This window comes from Mytilus californianus, unplaced genomic scaffold (assembly GCF_021869535.1).
Source record: "Mytilus californianus isolate M0D057914Y unplaced genomic scaffold, xbMytCali1.0.p SCAF_4, whole genome shotgun sequence".
In the NCBI taxonomy this organism is placed as follows: domain Eukaryota; kingdom Metazoa; phylum Mollusca; class Bivalvia; order Mytilida; family Mytilidae; genus Mytilus; species Mytilus californianus.
This window is the reverse complement of record NW_026262690.1, coordinates 70,387,050-70,413,696: the sequence shown is the minus strand read 5'-3', so window position 1 is coordinate 70,413,696 and position 26,647 is coordinate 70,387,050. Positions and strand designations below refer to the sequence as shown.

Sequence of the window (26,647 nt, the reverse complement as noted above, 5' to 3'; positions counted from 1 at the left end):
GGTCAAAGTACGGCCTTCAACACGGAGCCTTGGCTCATACCAAACAGCAAGCTATAAAGGGCCCCAAAATGACTAGTGTAAAACAATTCAAACAGGAAACCAACGGTCTAATCTATATAAAAAAGGAGAAACGAGAAACACTTATGAACCACACCAACAAACGACAACCACTGAACAATAGGCTCCTGACTTAGGACAGGTGCATAAAATGCAGCGGGTTTAAACGTTTTAACAGGCGCCAACCTTCAACCTAACCTGAAACAGTGGTGTATCATTACAACATAAAAAGACATACAATACAATATAAATTGAAAAGGATTAACTCGATCTAAAAGACATATTCACAAAAACAAGTAAAAAAACACTGAACGAATAAGTTTCATCTATGACACAATATAAATAAAAACATGTTTCAATGTCAAAAAGACAACTTTTAACTAGGACAAAATGGCGTTAAATAAAGTAATTTACACCTGTAAATTTAAATATAATAATTTTGTTGTTAGGAGTACCGAAACATTTTTTTACAAAATAAATGGGGTTTTTTTTAAATTGCAGCTTGTCATGACAAGGTAGATCTAGTTTATCTTGTCGATTCATCCGGGTCAGTTGGATCAATAAATTTTAATAAGGAAAAAGAATTTATCAACAATTCCCTTTCACAATTCATTATTGGATATAATGATGCCCTTGTTGGTGTTGTCACTTTTTCAACGATTCCACGTGAACAGTTTAAACTAAACGCATTTCTTGACAAAGCTGCTTTGATATATGCTATTACAAAAATTCCATATTTGACTGGAAACACCCACACAGCTGAGGCCATTAATTTCGCCAATAGTCATATGTTTATACCTTCCTCTGGAGATAGAGCAGATGCACAGAACGTATTGGTAGTTCTTACAGATGGACAGTCAGGTAATCCTGCCAAAACTCTTCAAGAGATTAATCGTCTTAAACAAAGGAACACTGTAGTAATTGCTGTTGGAATAGGATCTGGTGTTTCAAAATCAGAGTTAAATGCGATGGTGTCAGATCCATCGTATGTTTTATTTGTAAATGACTTTGATGCTTTGAAGCAAATTCATGATGTTGTCCACTCAGTAGCATGTAATCTTGGTAAGCATAACTTCTTTTTTGTTTTTTATTTTAGATTTGGATGTAGCTTGAATTTGAAACAATAAAATAATGATGACAATAGTAATAAGAATAAAAATGATAAACCTAAATAAAAAAATGTATATACCGCTATATCCATTATCTACCGCTACAACGGTATATCGTATATATACCCCTACAACGGCATATCCTATATGTACCCCTACAACGGTATATCATATATGTACCCCAACAACGGTATATCCTATGTGTACCGCTACAACGGTATATCCTATATGTACCCCTAAAACGGGATATCCTATATGTACCCCTAAAACGGGATATCCTATATGTACCCCTACAACGGTATATCATATATGTACAGCTACATCAGTATATCATATATGTACCCCTACAACAGTATATCCTATATGTACCCCTACAACAGTATATCCTATATGTACCCCAACAACGGTATATCCTATGTGTACCCTACAATAAAGTTACACGTTTAACAAAAACAACAGCTAATAAATTTAATTGTAGTATTTGTATTTGTCTATTATAAGAGAGAGAGACGAAGTCCGAGAAACACGAATCCTACCAAAAAAGGGGGGGTTGATCTCAGGTGCACGATATTGTTTTAAAATGTAAATATTTTTTCCAAAACTATTCCAATATTTTATTTTGTAATTGAGATAAATACAATATGATTTTTTTATCACAATCTCTCCCTAAAAATCATATTTAAGTTAAAATTTATTAAACGACGAGAAATGAGCCCAGTTGGTTCCCATGCGAATACCAACTGTTTTTGTTTGTCAAGAAAAATTAACAAATATGTTGTTTATAAGACAACAATTTAGTAATAGTTCTGTCAGCGTCAGGTATTTTTTACAACATATTAAAGGTAAGAAAATGATTTATTCAATTAAGAAATAAAATGAGACACATATTTTACTTCCAACAGATATTTAATTAGCTGTTTTTAATTGAAACAACTGATCTATTAACTACTGAAGGTTGGCTAACAGCCCCTAAATAATACATTCTGGTGATCATTAGTCATCGTTAGCCTATTTTCTATATACATCTTATTAAATTGCTTCTTCCTTTGTCATCCGTTTTTAACATTGAAAACGTGAACTATTGTATCAAAATATTTGGTTATTTCATCACAGGGACTTGTGTGGATACCGTTACAAACTGTAATCAATATGGGCCACCTTTATGTACAACATACAAGCCATGGGCAACGACTAATTGTGCACATTATTGTGGATTTTGTCATGGTAAAAAACTTTTAAAAAAATTATTTCTGGGTTTTTTTTCTTCTCAAAGTTAGTATATAAGGATCCTAGTACCAAACAATTCGAGTTTAAAAGAAATAATAAGATTATTACAAAAAAAAGGAATGACGAAAAATTGTTAACATTACCTGTCACTTTTACGGGATTCTGTCACATTTTAAGGAAAAACTTTAACGACTAAGAACTGAATCCAAAACACCGAAAAAAAACACCTAAGGTGTAACCAATTGAATCATTGTATTGAAGAAAAATATTTTTAAAAAATATTAAGTGCAAAGATAAAACTTAAATTGGCTTATTAATAACAAAATTGAAATCATGAAAACCGGAATATAGATAAAATAAAAATAAAGGCTAATTGTATTTATCAGTTGGCAGTACGAACTTTCACCAGCATTAAAGTATTAATCAATAATAATTCAACAAAATAATTTCATTATGTATAATACAACGCCCGTAAGGGAATGCTAAGAGTCTTTTTCATTACATTAATATCAACATTATTTTTACAGTTTACACAGCAACAACTCCTCGTCCGCTTCCTGTGACAACAGTTGTAAAAACATCACCTCCTCCCAAAACTACAACAGAAGCAACAACATCACCGACAAGTATGTTATACTCTTTTCAAGATGATAGATCAAAAAGCTGACAGTAAATTTCTTACATCCAATGTATTTGACCTTTTAAACTTGACGCTGATAGCATCATGGTCTGTACAAGTAACATATCATAGACAGGAGTCTCATGTTTTACGTCTATCGGTTAATACGAAATTCTAGACCATTATCTCGTCGTGGCCATGTCACTTATTGAGGTATGTAATACATTATTTCTGCTTAGAAAGAACATTTGAAATTCAAACATTCAAATGTAATACGGTCGCAATCAAGAATAAATTAGTTGACCGCAACATTCTACTGATATTTAGTTCTGGCATAGGTTAGTCTAAAGTAGACGAAATTTGCCTGAGGTGTATTGAGATAAATGTCTGCTTTTTTTACGGGTTTTGATAAAACCCAATTTCAATATTTTCTATAATCTATGAAGATTGTTGCATTAATTACAACCTAGCATCTAGTATAACTCCATTTTGATTTCCTCTCATTCCTATTTTATTTAACAAACAGAGCTATTTTCGTAATAGTGGACCCCCGACATGAAGTTTTGGTTCAAATCCTGTAAAATCACACTTATATTTAAAAAGAATTAGAAGGAAATCGAAGCATCGAAAAAATTGTAATATGAAAATCCATTGGACAATAAAAGTCCGAGACATCTCGAAAAGGTAAAAAGTACTTTGCACATTCAAAAACTGCAAAAGTAAGCCTTAGCAATACGAAATCTTGTAAAAATACTAACCAAACAATCAGATTTTGTTTACACAAAAACTATCTTTTTGAAACTTCAGGAGTCGTTTTGTAATTACTAAAAATACTTTTAAATACAAGTACATATTTTTTGCGTTGCCACATAGTCCATCCGTATTTTTGGAAATATGGCAAAGCAAAATAGATTTGAAAGTTATCTTACAAAAGAAAAGGTATCAATGATATAAACAAATTGATGTTAAGGTCGTTGTATGACTATTGAACAGCGGTATACTACTATTGCCTTTATTCATGTTTCTCTGCCACGATTACAGATACTGGTTGAATATTTTAACATTTATTTTACTTTCCTTATAGAATGTTGAGAAAAACATTTAATCAACAGATTAGTTCCAGTAAAAAATAAGAATGACAGTTTGAAAAACGGTATAACAAACAAAACCCCATCTTGTACGATAACTGTTTTATTTATAATAATGACGTCATACTAGTTGATAAAAATATCTTACATTATACACGTTTTGGTATTGATAATTTTATATCAGTTTTATAAAATGCTCTCCCCTGAAGAACAGACAAAACAGCAAAAACCAAAATAAAACACACACCTGAATAAAAAGACAATTCTTATTTTCGTTCTTTTTTTGCTTTTGTTCTATTTTTTAATGTTCACAGGTGCATGTGTTGACGTCATACCAAACTGTAACCAATATGGACAAACAGTATGTGTAGGAACTTACAAACCATGGGCATCTAGAAACTGTGCATATTATTGCAAATTATGTAATGGTACAGTAAACGGTTTTGTTTTTTTTCTGATATATATTCAGACATAAACTTTTATATCATAACATGATTCATAAGCAGAAATTTTAAATATCAAAACATAAATGTGTCTTCCGAATAGAATATTTTAAAATTTATCTGTTGATGTTAAGACATGCCGTATTGTAAGTAATACAGTCCTTGAATTAAGATCAAATTCATGTTGTATTCCAAGAAATACCGTTAATGAAGCGATGGTCAAAATGAGAGCGGCGAACGGTTTAACTATACAGGAAGTTACAGCAGCACAGTTTGTAGAAATGTCGTATTGTTCGATATACATTTCAGTTGTTTTGTGAATAATCTACAATTTCAAACAACCTAGTAAACAAACCATTCTTTAATTGATGAATGATTTTTAATATAAATGCTTCTCGAATTATTTCAAAAACAAAACTTTTTAGTTTAGTCATATGTAACTGTATTGTGTTTGATTTTCATTATTAGATCAAATTGTAATCGATTTTCAATATGATATATTTGCAGCGCTATCCGCAGTTGTTCCAATAATTGGAAAGTAGAAAAATACCGATTCTACAAACAAAACAACGTATGAATAAAATTTAAGTTATATATAATTTATCAAAATATTTGTCTTATAATTTTAGACACTTCTGATATAAAAATACTGTTTATACTTTTGGGAGACAATTCCAGCGAAGTAAAAATTTGCACGATCTGGCAAAAGTAAAATTTGAATAAATAGTTGAATTTGATAAAAAATGGATCATACACTAATACATAAGTGTGAAAAGAGGGCGACAAAGGTGAAACAACGTATCTAACATATATATAATCACATATTTTTTTCTGGATACATAAACCTTACCTTATTGATTGATTGATTGTCTTCATTAGTGAAAAATCAACATCCAAGGAATCAATTACTGAAGAATATCATACACAACAGTTGCTATTACTTTTACCCGGGAAAAAATATATAAAATGACTATATCATATACAAAAGCTAACTTAAGCTAATGATAATATTACTTTCGTGGCAAGTTATATGGAATCATGATCTTCCGTTTAATAATCAATCAGTAAAATTGTTTTAAACTTTTTTGACCGATGTCATTTATTATACAAAATTTATGTTTTGCATCTCAAAACCAGGAAAATTGAATTGAAGAACATGAACCTCACCAAATTTCAGAGGTGAAATAAGTGTTTAAGAAAAGTAAGCAGTTCCTGCTCTATCAGTTGCAACCCGTTGCTCGTAACAATTGAATATCCGGTTGTAAGTCGTATTTGGAAATTAGTTATTAACTACCAAAACATAAAGGAATTGTGACAAAGACAAAAAGAACTTTGTGATCATGTTTGACGTATATCTTCTGTTTGGAACGTTCAGCCAATTCCTTAAGGCGTCCTTAAGACTTTTTTTCAAATTAATTAGGTTTTGATTTCATGACGGACACCTGATTCTGTGGATTCCTTTTATGCAGCAATTCTTTCCAAAGGAAATTCTAAACACTAGCTTTGAATAAAGTTATAATTAAAACATGAGAAATCTTTATATAGATATAAGAAGATGTGGTATGAGTGCCAATGAGACAACTCTCCATCCAAGTCACAAGTTGTAAAAGTTAACCATTATAGGTCAAAGTACGGCCTTCAACACGGAGCCGTGGATCACATCGAACAGCAAGCTATACAGGGCTATGACAAAAAAGAGCAAGCTATAAAGGGCTCCAAAAAATGACTAGTGTAAAACTATTCAAACAGGAAAACCAACGGTCTAATCTATAAAAAAAAAGGAGAAACGAGAAACACTTAAAGGCAACAGTAGTATACCGCTGTTCGAAAGTCATAAATCGATTGAGACAAAAACAAATCCGGGTTACAAACTAAAACCGAGGGAAACACATCAACTATAAGAGGAAAACAACGAAACAACAGAAACACTGAAGTGAACAAAAAACAAACGACAATGCAACACACACAGAAACGAACTATAAGATAACAACTGCCATTTTCCTGAAAACACATTCATAAAACATATTTACACTCTGCATGTGCTGTCCCAATTCCGGAGCCTTTACTTCAGTGGTTGTCGATAATTTCCGGTTTTAGTTATTTAGATAACAATGGATATGCTCCAATTGTCGTAACTACAATCCCGTCCTCTTTTCCTCGAATTTTACATCACCAAATGGGATTTATCACCGATTTTCACTATCATGAACAATACAACAGGTGCTACAGGTCGAACAGAATATGCATACCTTTAAAATCTTTTGGAATTTGTGTAGCACAGTCTTTAGTTTTAATGTGGTTTTTCTAAATTGTTGTTTTTCTTTTTTGATCTTTTTCCGTTTTTCTGTCTTGGCGTTGTCAGTTTGTCTTCCAATTTTGAGTTTGAATATGCCTTCTGGATTTTCCGCCGAACCTTTTCTGTGAAGTTTATGATAGAATCAAACTATTTCATTTATAAAATTTAATTTGTCCTTTCATGGAACAAAATGTCTGTATATAGATAGGCATTTGTATAAATGAAGCAACGTTTTTCTCTTTCCATTTGAATTAGACTAGAATTTTAAAATGTAAAATGTAAAGTTCTTCTTAAAAGGACAGAAAAGTCAAATATTCTATTACTATTGAAGGAAAAGAGAGTAGGTATACTTACAAATCTTAAGATAAATCTTTACCTCATCCACACCTTCACTAGAGCTGACAGCCTCATATAAACTATGAAACCCGGTTTTGCCTGGTTGAAAGAAAAGGCGGAAAATTCTTATAGGACATTAAAAAATTCAAAAATTCAAAAGAGGTAGAATAGAAACTGACAATGCCATGACAAAACACAAAAGCCGACAGAAGACAAACAAGTCTACAGAACACTACATAGAAAAATGAAAACTGAGCAACATAAACCCTACCGAAAAGCGGGGATGGAATTGATATTTGTAATTTAGAAAGAAGTTTTTCGGACCAATTGGAAGAATAATACGTTATAATATTATATAAAATTGTAAGGACACTTATCTAATTTTTAAATCTAGCAAGGTAAAGGAAGATTTAGTTTGGTTGTTTTCCAAAACAAAATATGAAACATATAATTAACTGTCTTGTAATTGCTCTTTAGAAGGTGTTGTAAAATATATGTTGAGTTTACGAATGAATTGAAGCCTTATTTCTTTATTTGATTTGATTTTGATTGATTGGTGTTTAACGCCACTTTCAGCACTATAGTGCTATTTTGTGGTGGTCAGTATTTATTGTTTGAGGAAGCAGGAGTGCCCGGAGAGAACCACAGACCTAGGAAAACTGACAATCCTAGTCAATTAGGATTGGAGTCCAACGCACCTGCCACTTGCGGGATTCGAACTCAATGTTGACAGGATAGTGATACAGTAGTTCGAATACTTAAACATCTCGGCCTTTGATGCCTCCTTTTCCCTTTATCAAGCAGCATATATATTGTTGTTGATAAAAGCATGGTGCATTTCACGAGGAAAACAACATACATGTATATGACATGAAGGACCGACAGTTGTCTGCCAGCATTCGGGTTTCAAAATAATTTGTTTGATTGTAAATATATCCAATTAAATCTAACTTGTGTCAATGACCTCGTTGTTTTTCTTATTGGGCTAATGTACGAAACAGATTTAAGATTAAATAGAAATCTGCATCTACTTTTTCCCATACGAAAACATTTAACATAGACAGCCTTTTAATTATGATCTTTACATCAGTAAAATAGGACGAAAGGAGGAGCTATAGGAATTAATCAAAATATACTCTATCACAGTATTGTACAAAAATATTGTGGATTCATTTATTTTTGCAAATATTAGTTTCCGTGGATTAAGAAAAAAATGCATGGATATTTGATTTCTTGGTTTTGCAAAAATTTCATACAAGCCTAAAACATATGTACTTTGTTGAACATTTAAAGACGTGGTTTGCCTACAATGCCGAAATCCACAAAAATGGGTACCTCACAAATACTGACGAATCCACCGTATTTTATATTTTTGTGTTGTTTGATAGAAATAATTAAATCAAACTTAAATCTCATTTTGACACTAAGAAATGAACATAAATGCTCAACATCTAAAAAAAAACTGGAGCACCCTGCGTCTAAGATATTAAATTATAAACTTGGTATCTTTTATGATTTTCAACTGGGTCAATACTACTACTGGTGAACGTTTCGTTCTCGAGGGTATCACCAGGCCGGTAAATAGCATTCCTGTTTTGACCTAATATGTCATTTAAACAGTCATTTTAATTTGATGAACTTAATAAGATGTTGAATTATTCGAAACACTACGGTTGTTTGTAACACCAGGCATTGACGGTCTAAGCCATTTTTTGTATATTTTTTGAATTTTTGGCCTTTTAATGCTCTTCAATACCCTTTTGTAGTCTGACCCTCCAACTTTTTAGATTAGAGCGCCAATGATCTAATGTAAACGACACGCGTGTTTGGCATATCAAATTATAAACCTTGTATCTTTGGTGAGTTTCTACAACCACATGGTCGATGCCACTGCACGAGGACGTTATGTCACAGAAGATATCACAAGCCCAAATTAAGTGTTTCTTCCTTAGGCCTAGATAGTCTTAGCCAGATTTTGGAAAACTTTTTTAATTTTTGGTTTTCAATGAACCATAACTTCTAACTTGATTTGGCTTCCCAACTGTTTTGATTCCAGCGCCACTTATGAATCTTGTGTAGAAGAAACGCGCGCCTGGTAATCAAATAATTAGCCTGAGTTTGTAGAAAAAGCAATGAACCCATAGTTCAAACGAGAAAAAAGCTTGCAAACTGTCCAAAGTTAATCAACACACATTTATACTTCATTTAAATTTGAACAGTAAAATGAAAAAGCTGATTCACAAACAAAATTTGAATACAGAAAAGATCTGGAAGGGTCAAAACAGTCACACAAAATTGTAAACGACTTGTATCTTGTATGATATGTTTGACGTAATATAAGTCCAGACTAAGTTGCTTCTGTTGGGAGAATTTAGCATTTAGAAATGCTAAGAAAGTGCATTAACAAATTATAGCGAAGAAATTCTATACCTGCAAAGAAAATAAACAAACAAGTAGAAATGAGATCAACTTTTACAATATAAAATTTACTTCATGCTGATCAATTCCTACATCATTGTGGATTCTAAATATGGGTATTTGAGATGGTGTCACTCAGGTTATACCTACATTTGAAGATAATATTGTAGAATGCATGTTTTGTTTCTGTTGCTTTTATCAGTCTGGGATTTAAAGTTTATCGAGTGTGATGAGTTTAGATGTTATCTTTTATATACTGATTATAAAAGTTATGCATATGGATTTTTGATCCGTTTTCTTTCAACATATGTGAACATAATCGGATCTTCATACAGCTAGCCCGACCATTATCACATTTGCAGAAATATCTTTCATTCTGGGTAAACAATTTATTCTTTCTTTTTGTTCACTCATTCCATGACAAATTGTTTGTGTATTTCTCCGTGTATTTTTCCTGTCGTAAATGTCATTCCTTTCTTTATCTGGTATTCATTTTAGCCCAAAGTGGTAAAAATCGTCCCAAGCAAAGTAGCATCAGACTTATTTTTTATAATTTGGTAATTGTTTATCGTATCAATCTAATTGCTTTGTTCATCAAAAGCATAGTTGTGTCAAGTGGTTTTTTTTAAACTTACATGATAACCTTGGGTCAAAGTTGGTGTTGTCAAAATATCATGCTGACATTAATTAATCATGGCAAAACATGTGGTTTAGTCGTGTCGTTATGACGTCACAAGGTCATTATCCGGGATTTCCGAGAGATTAACGCCAAAGTTGCACGAGTTCCTCCTTGTATGACTTATTTGCAATGACATTTAGGAAAAAGGGAATTCGTATGGCCATATCATGATTTAGCGTGTTACTATTCAGTAGCACAACGTTTTTGATGTTCGGAATTTTTGTTAATACTTATTTAATATAACGAAAAATCGACATATTTTGTGTTTCTCAATTTCTATTAATCTCACATTGAAAAATTTATAATGAAAAACATAGCAGACAATGTACACCTTTGTAAACTTATAAAAGAGGAAATCCTGAACAATCATAGGTCTGTTTTATAATTGAAAAAACAAAGGGTATGGGATATCCATCCATGACACAAAATCAGTACATGCACAGCAAAACAAAAAGAACACAAAAAGCAGAGGAACAGTTCTTTATGTTCTTTTGAAATTTAAAACAAAGATGAATAACTGGATCTTATTTATCTGTCCTGGATACCAAAATTACGTTTAAGTTATTACTTACAACAACATTACATTAGTGTGTCTGCTACCTGCTCACCAAAACCTCTTTTCAACTGAATTTCATTTATTTTTATCAGCAATAAAAGCTGGTTTTCAGAGATATTAATCAAAAAATTCCAGCATCTTGATAATGTCAATTCAGTGAACGTTTTGTTTAAATCAAAGTATTTTTTTTAAATGTATGGTTTGTTCCTTCCCAAAAAATAGATTTTTTAAATACGTTTTTCATTTATTTTTTTTAAACAAAGTTGAACTAATTCTTATGTCGGTCTCTAAGTTTAAAATGAGAAGAGAGGAATAGACAAGTCAATTTAAATATCGCTTTATAAATTTCACTTATACATTAAATCAAATAAATTTCAACGCAAGTCTGATTATGTGTTTGTCCGAGAGGGATTTAGACGTTAATACTTAAGACAGATCTTTTGATTTTTTTTGTTTTGTTACAACAGCTCATCTGATTTACATTACATTTAGAGAAGGAAGATTTGCAGTAACTATGAAGCAAACTTTTGTTCGCTGGTAACAGATTTAAATAATTTAGCAAGAGGTTTCGTGAAGCATTTGGCAGACCCAAAAACATAACGCTGTTGTTAAAAGACACTTATATAATTTGGTTATCCTCTTATTCATCTTTGGTCGAAATTGTAAACGAAAATAAAACTGATCTATTTAATAGTCATGATTTCTTTTTCAAACGAGAAGATAAGATACCAAAAGTGTAGTCAAACTCTGAAGTCAAAAACGAACTGAAAATGCCATGGCTTTTATATCCTTAAGATTCCCGACACGACGGGTGCCACATGTGGAGCAGGATCTGTTTACCCTTACAGAGCACCTGAGATCACCCCGAGTTTTTGGTGGGGTTCGTGTTACTCAGTCTTTCGTTTTTTTATGTAGTTTTGTGTACTTTTGTTTGTCTGTTTGACTTTTTCTTTTTTAGCCATGGCGTTGTCAATTTATATTCGACTTATGAGTTTGAATGTCCCTTTGGTATCATTCGTCTCTCTTTTCCAGCCTAAGACTAGAATCATTATATCCATTAGTTATAAATGACAATAACTCTTTATGAAAATTTGTACTTTTCATGATAATCCTTCATCCGGAACGGTCAAATCCACAAATTTGACAGCCAATGATTATAGGCACTTGAATAAGGGAGGAGGTATATGACTATAAGAGACAAAAAAGCAAAGCCACATCCATAAGGTCAATTTTGTCAGAGAAAGTTGGAATCTTAGTTTCTAAATACTTTCTCAATTAAACAAAACATTAGGAAAGGTATGTCATAAATCATGTCAGTACCGACGCACTTACTGTGTTGACGATACCCTCGGGGACTAGCAGTCCCCCGGTAGCGGCATCGACCCAGTGCTAGAAACTGAAAATAACATTTTCTAATGTTGATGCGTCCAAAGCGCTTTTCTGATTTCCCTTCATTGGAAAATAAGTGTCTTCTTGATATATATTGTAGTTGCGTAAAGTCACTTCTCCACTTTTTTCAATTTCATTTAACGGGGATTCCACTTTAGTTACGTTCAATGTCTAATTCTTTGGTCTTTGATAAATTGTAAATGAAAAATTTGAAATGAATGCATTTCTAAGAAAGACTGCTTTGATAAATGCTGTTTTGAAGCAGGAGGTACCCACATAGTTGAGGCCGTTTGAATTTCGGTGTAAAAAAAGAGTGATATTGAAGCGAAACGCATGCACAACGTTGTATTTGTTTTGTCCTTTTTTTGTTAAATATGTCGAAATTAATGGATTTCAACCGAAACACTGAATCATGTGGTCTTAATTTATAACAATTTCATATTATAATAGTTGCGAATAACAATTTTTTAACAAATTATTTTAAAAAATCGCAATCGAAACATAGAAATAGGGCGCTTTTTAATGCATTCTATAGGCTCTTGATCTGTTTCACACATCGTTAATTTATTTAATGTTTTTAATATTTGAAAGTATAATTGCAACAATTTATCATTTTTCGATACTAGTATTGAGCCGTGCAACAAATTTTTTAACGAATTCAACATTTCATAAAAATCCAAAACAACCGCCACAATACATATATAAAAATAAGGAGATATGATATAATTACCAAACAACTATCTACCAGAGACGCAATGACGAAAACGTAAAAAACTATAGGTCACGATAGAGCATTTAACACTGAGCAAAATTTAAACTGTACGCTATAAAAGGACCCAATGTGACAAAATGTGAAACAATTCAAGAAAGGAAACCAACTGTCATCAGATGGACACGAAGCACAAAAAAAAATATTAACAAGAAAACAAAAACCACAACGTATCCATCGAAGAGTATATACATATATATATAAATGTCTAAGAATATGATTTGATACGCTATTGAAAGTAATAAAAATAGTTGTTATACTTTATAGATTCACGCACTATTTCGATAGACAAACTAGCTTCATCAGGCGCGAACAGCCATACAGGTGAAATCAGATGCTGATTATAAATTTGTGCAGCTTAATTTACATTGTGTTCAAACGATTCACAAAAAAAGAGTACAGTGAAAATGCTGATTTACAAAGGGGGGGAAATGACAAAATTTGAAAACAGAAAGGATCTGGAAGGGTCAAAACAGTCATACAAAATTGTAAACGACTTGTATCTTGTATGATATTTGTGATGTAACATAATTCAAGACCAAGTTGTTTCTGTTGGGAGAATTTAACATTAAGAAAGATAAGACAGTGCATTTTCAAGTTATAGCGAAGAAAGTCTATACCTGCAAAAGAAAATAAACAAACAAATAAATGTGAGAGCAACTTTTACAATATGAAATTTACTTTATTCTGATCAATTCATATAGCATTATGGATTCTAAATATGTGTATTTAAGATGATGTCATTCAGATTATATCTATATTTTAAGATAATATTGTAGAATGCATGTTTTGTTTCTGTTGCTTTATCAGTCTGTGATTTAAAGTTTATTGAGTGTGATGAGTTTAGACGTTATCTTTTATAGATTTATTATAAAAGTTATGCATATGGATTTTTGTTCCGTTTTCTTTCAACATATGTGAACATAATCGGATCTTCATACAGCTAGCCCGACCATTATCACATTTGCAGAAATATCTTTCATTCTGGGCAAACAATTTATTCATTCTTTTTGTTCTCTCATTTCATGACAAATTGTTTGTGTATTTCTCCGTGTATTTTTCCTGTCGTAAATGTCATTCCTTTCTTAATCTGGTATTCATTTTAGCCCAATGTGGTAAAAATCGTCTCAAGCAGAGTAGCAACAGACTTGTTTTTTATAATTTGGTAATTTTTAATCGTATAAATCTAATTGCTTTGTTCATCCAAATAATAGTTGTGTCAAGAGGTTTTTTTTAAACATACATGATAACATTGGGTCAAATCTGGTATTGTCCAAATGTCATGCTGACGTTAAAAATCATGGCAAAACATGTGGTTTAGTCATGTCGTTATGATGTCATAAGGTCATTATCCGGGATGTCCGTGAGATTGACGCCAACGTTGCAAGAGTTCCTCCTTGGATGACGTATTTGCAATGTATTCGGTGGAAATGAATAGTGAAAAGTGTTATTGGGCAAGTAAATTAGTAATGAATTCAAGTCTTATGTCTCTGTCTTTTTCATGAATGTACATTGTTTTGACAATGAAAAACGTCAAGGAAATTTCTTTGCCAGAAGTTTATAAAAATTCCTTGCCGTAATCATATTATCCTACACAAAGTTAATGTATGTCAAATGAAACAGAAATATTGGTAGAAATATATAAATATCAGATCGAGGAATTAAAGAGAGGCGGAATTGTGTCGAGTAATGCTGAAGAATAATGATTGATTGTATATTCGTTCATTAACGTCTTGCTGAAGAATAATTTGAAAAACAGAAAATAATAAATGTTACTGAATTAAAAAAACGATTAAAAATGTTTCATAAAGTTGCACTTTTAATAAACGAAAAGGCTTCTATTACTAACAATGTTAAAACAATATTTAAAATAAAATTAACAATAGCACGTGACATTTGTCTAGATGAACTTAGAACTGAGTTGAGTATATGCAGGCAAGTAACACATGTGACCTCTGCCCTAAATACTACGATAATGAATAATATATGTAACTGTGAGTATCGACGTAACAACTAAATACTACGATAATGAATGATGTATGCTACTGTGAGTACAGCATAACAACTAAATACTACGATAATGAATAATGTATGCTACTGTGAGTACAGACGCAACAACTAAATACTACGATAATGAATAATGTATGCTACTGTGAGTACAGACGTAACAACAGAAATTAACACAACGTAAACATAGAAAAACACAGTATCCATCCCTACAGCAACTATTTGCCATGTCAGTTTATTTTCTTCGTGTTCGTATTCTCCTACATCTGATTTTTCTAATATCTCAACATCGACTTTTGAACGTGATGTACAGTTGAATAAAATTTTCAGAAGTTTAGGGATTTCACCGGTCCCGTAGTGCGCACGCAATACAAATATGGTCAAAACTACTGACATTGCAGCAAGGAATAAAACAAACGCCAGGTATAAGGCTGAAATAGAAACAAAAAAACACTTTCATCAATCAGTATAGTGAGGAAGTTTTCAAAATTGTTGTTTGTAAAATAATATCTGTGTGATATACGTTGGGTTGAAGTTGTCTTAAAATTATGGACTTTCTGTTGGATTTTTAAACTATCAGTTTGCTGATTGTTATCCGTTACTGAAATCCCAAAATCGTTACCTCAGTTTAAATTTAGATAACAATAGACAGAAAATATCAAGGGAGCTATGAAAAATTATAAGTCGAAGGAAAATCAAAAACATTATAAAAAACAAAACAAAAAACACTATAAAAAAAAACAACGAACAACAGTCTGCAAAATATATACAGAAAATCAAAGATTGAGCAACACGAACTCCACCAAATCCGCGGATTAACTCAGGTTTTGGGGGGGGGGGGGGGGTAAGCTATTTCTGTTGTAATATATCCAGAAATGTTTTATATTCCAATTACTTATTTCCATTGTAAGATATAACTATTGCCGGGACAGCGATTCCAACGCATCAACTTTAGTTGAGTATATATCTCCCAATTGATACGATATTCCAGGGCTTGTATTTCCTATCATGATTTTCTTGATAGAGGATTGCTGCTCACAAGGAAGCTATTAAACCAAGAGTTCCAAATGGTGAAGTTGAAATCATCCCTTCGTAAATTTTACGGACGCCATCACGAGTTGGTTGACCGTTATGGAATAACCGTTTCACAGATGATATCGGATATGTTCCTTATGTCGTAACTACAATAGCCTTAACTTTTCACGAATGTGACTTACCAAATTAGACTATTTACCGGATTTGTAATAACATAAGCAACACGACGGGTGCCACATGTGGAGCGGGATCTGCTTACCCTTCCGGAGCACCTGAGATCACCCCAGTTTTTGGTGGGGTTCGTGTTGCTTAGTCTTTAGTTTTCTATGTTGTGTCATCTGTACTATTATTTGTCTGTTTGTCTTTTTATTTTTGGCCATGGCGTTGTCAGTTTGTTTTCGATCTATGAGTTTGACTGTCCCTCTGGTATCTTTCGTCACTCTTTTAGTAAGTATCATTTTGATCCGGTATCGCATTTTACAGGTTCTTTGATACTTAATTTTTAATCTATGAAAAGGACATTCATTTATGAGGAATAGCTAAAATTTATGGTACAGAAAAGAGGCGAAGAATACCAAAGGTCGTTCAAACTCATAAGTCTAAAATAAATTAACAACGCCATGGTGAAAAAAAGACTGAGCAACACGAACCCCACCAAAAAGCAGATCTTGCTCCAAATGTGGCACCCGTCGTGTTGCTCATGTTAGTACAAACCCGGCGATAAGTCTAATCATGAAGGTCACATTCGGTGAAAAGGGGACGGGATTGTAGTTACGACTATTGGAACATATCCGTTGTCATCTGTGAAACGGATACTCCATAACGGTCATAAGTAGGTAATTGTAATACAAAACAATTCTTAATTCTTGATAAAAACTCCTCGTTCGCATGATGCATATTTTTTTCCAGTATGATTATGAAATAAATCGTTGAAGTGGTATACCTGCTATGTTCATAATCATGTACAATAAAGATTGCCCGTTCTTTGATATTAGAAAAGTTCTGTATACTTACACAGGTAGCAAACTGAAACAGAAGTGCTGGGAATATTTTCTGAAATAATTGACAGATATACAGCATAAGCCAGAAGCACTGTTAATGCAAATCCGTTTCTCTCGCCAGAGTCCACAGGAAGTTTAAATACCATTGCAATCAGAATGGCCATCATAACTACTGGAAACAGCGTGTTTATAATGTGGAAAACTGGACGACGTCGAAGTTTGATATCGAAATCAACACTTGAAAATGAAGACTGTCCAATGGCAGTATCCCTGACATCTAATCCTGATGCTGACACAAGGTCCCATTCTCCATTTTTTGAATAAAAATCTAAGATAACAGGATTTAAAGCCAGTATTAAAGATACTTCATTTATTGTGTAGGCCTTAGAACTAACTTTTACTTTGCAGTCTTGTGTATCTAATGGATAATACGTGGTGTCAGATTCACAGCTTACTACAAAAATGCCCGATGGGCTCCAAATTACTATTCCCGTGTGTGTTATACGCATAGGTGTTGATTTGTCGCTAATTACTCCCATATCCTGTATCCTGCAAGAAAATCGTAGATTTTCATAATGTGTGAATATGTAATTAACTGTATCATATCTATAAAAAAAAACTTCTGAAAAGACGTAAGCCATACAAAAGACTGTGGCGGTTGGCATATGCTTTATGATGTTTAACTTGATAGACCGATTTTCCTACACTGGTCAGTTTAGTGTTGGCTTATAAAAAAATCATCCCTAAATCTATGGGTCTTTAAATTTCATAATTATTTACATCTTTACATCTGAAATACATTTCTGGTCAAATTCACCAATTAAGTTTAACTTTTGTGCCTTCCAATACATTTCATATATACACTACAAACCAGTAAAAGTCTGAAATGGCCTATATTTGTACTCGACTGTACTGATTTTTACTCGACCAGTCTGAATTGGTCTGAAATTTACTTGATAATACTCGACTGTAGTCTGAACCATACTTAACAGTCTGAACTTGTACTCGACCTTTACTCGACCAGTACAAAACCATTTTATTTTCGTCTGAACCATGCTCGACCTAGTCTGAACCATACTCGACCTAGTCTGAACCATACTCGACTAAGTCTTATCCAACCTAGACCTAACTTTTGTATCTATCTATTGTATTTCGTCAATTTAGGAACTGTTTTTAACAGCTATTTCCCCTGGCTAGAAATTTGAACAACAATTTGAAATTTAAAATGTATTCAATATGGCATTGAAACCAAAATTTCACAATAAACATAATATAAATTCAACACCATATTTATCAACACTTACATATATATATATATATATATATATATATCACCTTTAAAATAAAAATAAAACAAGCTGATCAAATAATCTCAAAACTGAATTGTGACTTATATTTTCAATGTTATTCAAAATTTTTTTTAATGTTTCAGATATATTTTATGGTTACCGGACAATTTTCACCATTTACTTAAGCTTTGTTTAGATTTATGGTGTCAGTTGAGTTTAGTTAATAATGCAGTGAACATTTTTTTTATTAAAATATATTTAAAATAGTATATAAAGCAACATAATAAATTTTAAAAATCACACCTTTGTTTTGTAAAACCAAGAATTTAATATAATCATGATAATAGAACTTCCGTAGCAATCCTTGATAACAATTTAAAAAAGGAAATGTGTTCCAAAGTTTAAATAACTTTTGTCAAATTAAAGACATGGCATACAAGAAGCACTTTAATAAGGTTTAATTACCTCAGTATATGTGTGTTTTACAGGTAAAAAGAAAGCCCTTTTTTTCTTAAACTCGTTTATTACTTATCTAGTGAATTCAAAAGGCCTTGTGATTAAAGTTTTACAGGATGTTTCAATTTTTAATGAATGTTAATTAGAAATTATAATACTCTCAGACCAGGTTTGATCTTTTAACGAGTTTGCCCCAAGCTGGAGGTATTACTTTATACTTTACCACTAATCAGAAGAAACATTTCATCTATTTCTTTAATTTTTGTATCCCTTTTTGATATATATTATATAAAATATATCCCAAATTATAATAAGAATAGATATATTTCTAATATAAGGTTAAACAATTTCAGTGATTTTTTGGCTGTTGTTACCTCATTAAAAAGATAATTATATAACTATTGTATGTAACCATGAAACCTATATAGTTTTTCTTTAGGAATTTAGGAAAATTACGTTTAAAAAAAAAAAACACATGCCAAACAAGAAGCACCTTAATAAGGTTTTATTACCCTCAGTAAAGGTGTGGTTTTTAGTTAAAAGAAATTTTTTTTTTAACAAAACTCTAAAACTTTAAAATTAATATAATTAAATTATTATATAAGATAATTTAATTTAACCATCTCTATTTGATAAATCTGAGAATCATGTAAGGATGTAAGAATATGTTTTTATATATATCTTTATTTTATTGTGGCTATTGTCATGTCAGAAAAAAAGAAATTAATTTTAACAGCTAAAATTAAAAAAAAGTATATGTTTTTTGGTCAAGTGTGGTTCAGACTGGTCGAGTATTGTTCAGACCTTTGGTCGAGTATGGTTTAGACTGAAAAAATTGGTCGAGTACAGGTCGAGAATGGGTTAAGACTGTTTCAGACTGGTCGAGTAATAGTTCAAACTATTTTCAATGTCAAAGATAAGGGTCAAGTACAAATCAGTACGGTCATGTATGGTTAAGACTGGGGTCGAGTAATGTCGAGTAAAATTCAGACCAATTCAGACTGGTCGAGTAAAAATCAGTACAGTCGAGTATAGATATAGGCCATTTCAGACTTTTACTGGTTTGTAGTGATAACTAGCAACAAAGTTAGGATGATGCCTGTTAATTTTGGAATAGATGACTTCAACTTAACCTATATAGAACTGTTTCACAAGTTCTTAATTTTAAGTTCAATATTGAAGAAATCTTTGTTTGTTTGCTGATGTTTAACGGCCTTTTCAGAACTTTGGTCATATCATAGAATTGAGAATGGAAACGGGGAATGTGTCAAAACGACAACAACCCGACCAAAGAACAGAAAATAACCTGTTTTTTTTTAATTGGTTGAGGAAGCAGAAGTACGCAAAGAGAACTACATTTAAATTCACCCATTCTTTGATGCATTGGCGTTCTGGACTCAATATTGACACCTTTTTTTCTTTTATAAATGACGATGATACTAGGTTCAGTAGGAAACAAAGTAAATGAACTATACTATTTTATACAAAAGATGCTACTTAATCTAAACACCTAAAATATAGACCTAGAGGAAACGTTCAATCATGTACAATATTTTTTACAAGTTTGCACAAATTGAAAAATTGGCTTAAAATGTAGTGAGGTATAGACCACAGTTTTTGGAAAAGGTAATAGTTTGAGGCATTTTCTCCATTTTGCAAACGTAGGATATTAATATTTGATCAGAAAAAATTTCAAAAGCCAGTACACATTTTTCTTTTCAACTGTTAAGGCTGTGCTAATTCCATTTTGCAGGTGTTTAACATTAAACGTTCCAATTTAACTGCGCATGTCGACAATTAATGTATTTTCTGTTTTTCTTGATGCCAAAATATGCAGAATTTCATCAAAACATTGAAATCAGATATATAATGCCAAAACGGGACAAGGAATCATATTTATGCAGAAGGGATATACATTCCTTTATTTCGAATGATTTCAAGTTTAATATGCAAATATTCAAAGTCGATGAACCATGACTGAAGGTAGATGGCTGAACAATCTCCATGGAAATGTGATGTGCCAATGTTAATACAGCTGCATACCAAATACCATTGACTTATCATAAGTCGTTCCCTTTAAACAAACCTAAACACAAACATTAACTTGTAAACTATGTAAAGGTTAAGTCAATGAACCATGATGAGTGGGTGGGCCTTTATAATCTCCATGGAAATAAGACTTGCAAATACCAATAAATTTGCATACCAAATATCATTGACTGAACATTAGCAGTTCATCTTAAATTGATCTAATCACAAACTAATACATATAAACTAAGCAAATTTTTCAATAGCAATAGACCATGACTGAGGGGGCGGAGCCAAATATTCTCCATGGAAATGAGATGTGCTAATGCTTATACAACTGAATACCAATTAACATTGGCCTACCTCTAATGGTTCCCCTTGAACTGACCTAATCACAAACTAATACATGTAAACTAAGCAAAATTTTCAAAGTCAATAGACCATGACTAAGGGGGCGGAGCCAAATAATCTCCATGGAAATGAGATATGGCAATGCTTATACAACTGCATACCAAATATCATTGACCTACAACTAGTGGTTCCCCATAAACTGACCTAATCACAAACTAATACATGTAAACTAAGCAAAAGTTTCAAAGTCAATAGACCATGACTGAGGGGTCAGGGCTAAATAATCTCCATGGAAATGAGATGTGTCAATGCTCATACAACTGCAAACAAAATATCATTGACCTACCACTTGTGGCATAGCCAGAAATTAGTAGTACTTTTGCTAATTAATATTCATAATATGTAAATGAGAATTGTACCACGTGATAATAGTTTGAACTGGACTGGCTTGATATCATTAAAATCTTTAAAACACGGATATTATAAGTTGCCCGTCACAGAGTCCTTGTTTATAATCACTCTGATATTTCCGTAAAGTTGTCAGGCGTTCAAAATCAAAACAATGAACGCGAATTTAGTGAATTTTTCGTGTTTTCGTGAGTTTATTCTTCTTGAAATAGAGGCATTTTAACTTTACGTGGAAACCTAGAGTTCAACGACTACACATACAAGGTTTGGACTTGCTTATTCTTTGGACATTCAAGTTTCAAGTTTCACCCCGGCAACCTGTATTTCTAATGACCTTGTTAGCCAATTTTCAACTCGAAGTTTGCAAATTTGAAGTTTCAGCCATTTTAGCCTGTATTTTATACTGCAATGTTAAAAGCCTCTCGCTTCGATTTTTAAAATAGCTCAGGAACCTTGATTTTTGCGACGCCAGTCATTATATATCGTTTAAATGGTGTATATTGTTGTGTATATTTATTTTCTGCCCCGGCAACCTGTCTATCACTTAAATCAAAGTTAAAACAGACATTTTTTTCTAAATTCCCTATCATTTCAATATAATTTCCGTGGCCCGTATCCGATTTCTTTAGTATAATATTCAAATAAACAAAGTGGCGTTGATTTCTGGATATGGTTCACCATAAACTAGACCTAATCACAAACTAATACATTGTTGACGCCGCCGGCGCCGCCGACAGCATACCTATGTCTCGCTTTTTGACTCCGTCAAGCCAAGACAAAAACTTAACATTGACCAACGAACCATAAATATGGGGTCAAGGTCAGACAGACATGTACACCTTACAATCATTCTATACACCAAATATAGTTGACCTATTGCTTATAGTACTTGAAAAACAGACAAAAACATAAAAACATAACATTGACTAATGAACCATGAAAATGAGGTCAAGGTCAGATGATTACTGCCATACAGACATATACGCCTTACAATCTTTCCATACACCAAATATAGTTGACCTATTGCTCATAGTACTTGAAAAACAGACCGAAACACAAAAACTTAACATTGACCAATGAACTATAAGAATGAGGTCAAGGTCAGATGATATCTGCAAGACAGACTTGTACACCTTACAATCATTCCATACACCAAATATAGTTGACCAATTGCTTATAGTACTTTAAAACAGACCAAAACACAAAAACTTAACATTGACCAATGAACCATGAAAATGAGGTCAAGGTCAGATGATACCTGCCAGATATTCATGTACATCTTACAATCTTTTCATACAGCAAATTTAGTTGACCTATTGCTAATAGTACTTGAAAAACAGAACAAAACACAAAAACTTAACATTGACCAATGAACCATGAAAATGAGGTCAAGGTCGGATGAAACCTGCCAAACTGACATGTACTCATTACAATTATTCCATACACCAAATATCGTTGACCTACTGCTTATAGTATTTGAGAAACGGACCTAATCACGTAACTTTAATCTTGATCACTGATCCATTAAATGAGGTTGAGGTCAGGTAAACTCTGTCTGACGGACATGTAGACGTTGCAAGAACCAATATACCAAATATAGTTATCCTATTACTCATTATAAGTCATAGCCAGAAATTAGTAGTACTTTTGCTAATTAATATTCATAATATGTAAATGAGAATTGTACCACGTGATAATAGTTTGAACTGGACTGTCTTAATATCATTAAAATCTTTAAAACACGGATATTATAAGTTGCCCGTCACAGAGTCCTTGTTTATAATCACTCTGATATTTCCGTAAAGTTGTCAGGCGGTCAAAATTAAAACAATGAACGCGAATTTAGTGAATTTTTCGTGTTTTCGTGAGTTTATTCTTCTTGAAATAGGGGCATTTTAACTTTACGTGGGAACCTAGAGTTCAACGGTTTGGACTTGCTTATTCTTTGGACATTCAAGTTTCAAGTTTCATCCCTGCAACCTGTTTTTGTAATGACCTTGTTAGCCAATTTTCAACTCGAAGTTTGCAAATTTGACGTTTCAGCCATTTTAGCCTGTATTTTATACTGCAATGTTAAAAACCTCTCGCTTCGATTTTTAAAATAGCTCAGGAAACTTGATTTTTGTAACGACAGTCATTATGTCTCGTTTAAATGGTGTATATTGTTGTGTATATTTATTTTCTGTCCCCACAACCTGTCTATCATTTGAATTAAAGTTAAAACAGACATTTTTTTTCAAAATTCCCTATCATTTCAATATAATTTCCGTGACCCGTATGCGATTTCTTTAGTATAATATTCAAATAAGCAAAGTGTCGTTGATTTCTGGATATGTGAGAAATTTACATGACAAAAAAACTCAATTTTTTTTTCAATTAGTCGCTTAACCATGAAAATGAGGTCATGGACAATGGACATATGATTGACGGAAACTTCGTAACATAAGGTATCTGCATACAAGATATGAATCATCCAGGTCTTCTACCTTCTGAAATGTAAAGCTTCATACAAATAGTAATACATATGTCTCGCATACTGCGACTTTCGTCGCAGGCGAGACAAAAATCATTCCAAGGTTTAATCATGCCGTATCGCACTATCGCATTATCGCACTGAGATTGTCACATGACATACCCTATAAGGCAATAATGCATTCTCGCACAGCTTGTCACATGACATGCCGTATAAGGCACTGGGATTGTCACCATGACATGCCCTATAATGCACTATCGAATTATCTCAGATTGTCACATGACTCAATCTCACCGGCTAATATCCTTTCATTCTATTTTCAAAATGCACAAAGTTTTAAACGTAAACATGTATTGCTGAATGTATCCAAAATATTGGCAATTAATTGAATCTTTGGTTACATCGATGATCTACTTACGAATTTTCAATGATAATTGACGGTCTCCAAACATATTCTTCGTTACTGAATAGAAAATCAATACTTCCATAATCCTGTGTCATGTTAGCAGGATCAGACCAATCTAATCTAGTGTCTCTCCAATTCTTAAGGGGGAAAATAAACATGCAGGTTAAATAATTAAAAAAACGTGTTGGTAAGTTTTTAGTTGTCAATTAACTTGCAATATCTTGAGTCACACAAAGATATGAAACATTTACAGTATCGGAACAAGACGTAAAAGACTATTTTAGAAAATACGAAATGTGAGAAAAGAAATTTTTAAAACGCTCTCCGATTTAATAATATCTGTGATTGCTGTGATACTAGCAAACATTTATGTTCTGAATAAAATTTAATGGGCACCACAGTTCAACCCCTTAAAACGTAGCAAAGACTGTGTTATACTGTGTGATAATTATATTACATCATTGCAGACAAACATACTGTTATATTGAATTGACTGCTTCATTAAGAGTTAGGCACCAACATGAACACTTAAAAAACCACTACTCCACCAAACCCAATTACGAAATTAAAAGTACTCATACAAACATGAACGGAACAGGGGTTTACCAAAATATAAAATACCATCGTTTATTCTTAAAGCAATGACATGAGAAATCGAGTAATCCAGAAGCTTTGTCGTCCCTTCATAGCATTGAAGAGACAAGATGGGGATTCCTAATTAAAAGTATTATTCATTTAAAGGATAATTTATATCTCACAACTAAGATGTAAGCGGCGGTTTCAACTCTTTTCTACTCTTTACACATTAAGCAAACACGACAGATGTAGGTCATAAAAGACAGTTATGTAAGGTAATATTGAATCTCTAGTTAGAAAATGAATATTTCAAACAGATTCAGAACTGAACCAAATTTGTGACAAAATTTAGCACAACAGATAAAAATAGAGTGACGAAATACAGTTAAACCATTTGTGTATGTGTTTTGTTTTGTATTGATTTTGATTTTGTTTTTGTTTTTGTTTTTTTGTTTGTTTTCATTTTTGTTTTTTGTTTTGTGTTTTTTTTTTTTTTGTTTTTTTTGCGGTATTGGGTGGGGTTGGGTTGATTTGCTGTTTTCTTACTTTGACAAAATAAATGTCTTGTGCATATTCTACAAATTTTCACAGTTCTATTTACATTTTCAGTTTATTAAAATAGTCAAATTACTTACAAATGTTAGATATCCTGATATAGACAGTGCCTGGTCTTTTATGTTCTGAAAGCACAAACATACTATTTATTACAGATAAACTCTTTAGATATCTAAAGAAAGTCTATGTACACATGTTTTATAGTCAAACTAGCCGTTCAAGTATATAAAACTTATTAATTTATGACTTTAAATATAAATTCAACAGAAAAGGTAAATATTTTTCCGTTACAAAAATATTTGTTTTTCTTATTGTAATCTATTGATATGTCAGTGAGCTAAATATGTTTTTTGTGTTCTTTTGAACTTGTGACTTTTAACTTCACATAAACAGTACTATCCTTTATGTAAAATTATTTCGATAAACATTGTTTTGCTGTTTTGATTCTGGTTTATTTCGTCTTTTAATAATGCAAAATAAGCCGAATAAATTGAGATATGATGTAAACGTTAACGTAAACAAACATCTAGAGGTCAAAAAACAGTTTTCAACATTGGAAAGGTGTTTGTACGATATCATACGCCTAGTACCTTGTCCATAGCCTGAAAAAATTTAGTATTCAACCCTATATTTTCGAGTATGGTCAATGATCAGTGAAATAACTAAAGATACTGAGCGTACAAACCTTTAAATAGGTCTAAAAGAGTACTGATTTCTATAATACAGACCCCAACAAAAACACCTTTACATAAAAAAAAATAATAATAATGGCGTCAGACAGAATGCTTGCAGTTAATGAAATTACAGAAAACTAACCTTCCTACACTCAATTAGCAGCAGCTGTACTCCCGATTTGGGGCGTACACAGAAAGCATTACTGTGTCTTTTCCTTAAACTTCACGAGTATTTGCCTCGATATACCGATTGATGGTCTTGTTAACACTTCTTTGACGAACGCAAATATTAAAACAGATAAAATCGCAGTTCTAAAGTGGTGAGTGAATATATTATGTTTCAAATAATATACATATCAACAAAAGAACAGAGCTCCAATGTCCCCCGCGTTGCACATATTT

General features: G+C 32.3%; 2 protein-coding genes and 1 long non-coding RNA gene across 17 annotated transcripts in view; 1 reads left to right on the top strand and 2 right to left on the bottom strand.

Annotated features, from left to right (window-relative positions):
* Positions 1 to 26,647, bottom strand: part of LOC127698684 (serum paraoxonase/arylesterase 1-like) — a 244,324-nt gene that overhangs the window by 133,158 nt on the left and 84,519 nt on the right. The window lies entirely within an intron of this gene.
* LOC127698712 (uncharacterized) overlaps positions 1 to 26,647 on the top strand; it is a 99,954-nt gene that overhangs the window by 61,429 nt on the left and 11,878 nt on the right. The gene's annotated exons all lie outside the window — the stretch shown is intronic.
* LOC127698691 (neuronal acetylcholine receptor subunit alpha-3-like) lies at positions 14,806 to 25,782 on the bottom strand. Its single transcript, XM_052202317.1, has 4 exons — positions 25,652 to 25,782; positions 24,453 to 24,577; positions 17,043 to 17,578; positions 14,806 to 15,424 (listed from the first exon to the last, which is right to left on the bottom strand). Exons 2-4 carry the CDS (start codon positions 24,533 to 24,535, stop codon positions 15,105 to 15,107), a joined length of 939 nt encoding a protein of 312 aa, XP_052058277.1. The 5' UTR covers positions 24,536 to 24,577; positions 25,652 to 25,782; the 3' UTR covers positions 14,806 to 15,104.

Bases quoted from the DNA above. Each gene is read 5' to 3' on its own strand.
- LOC127698691 (XM_052202317.1), bottom strand. From the start codon at position 24,535: ATGACACAGGATTATGGAAGTATTGATTTTCTATTCAGTAACGAAGAA. The intron at 17,579-24,452 runs GTAAGTAGATCA...ATTTTCTTGCAG, and splicing joins TCAATTATCATTGAAAATTC to GATACAGGATATGGGAGTAA. The intron at 15,425-17,042 runs GTAAGTATACAG...TTTCTATTTCAG, and splicing joins TGTTTCAGTTTGCTACCTGT to CCTTATACCTGGCGTTTGTT.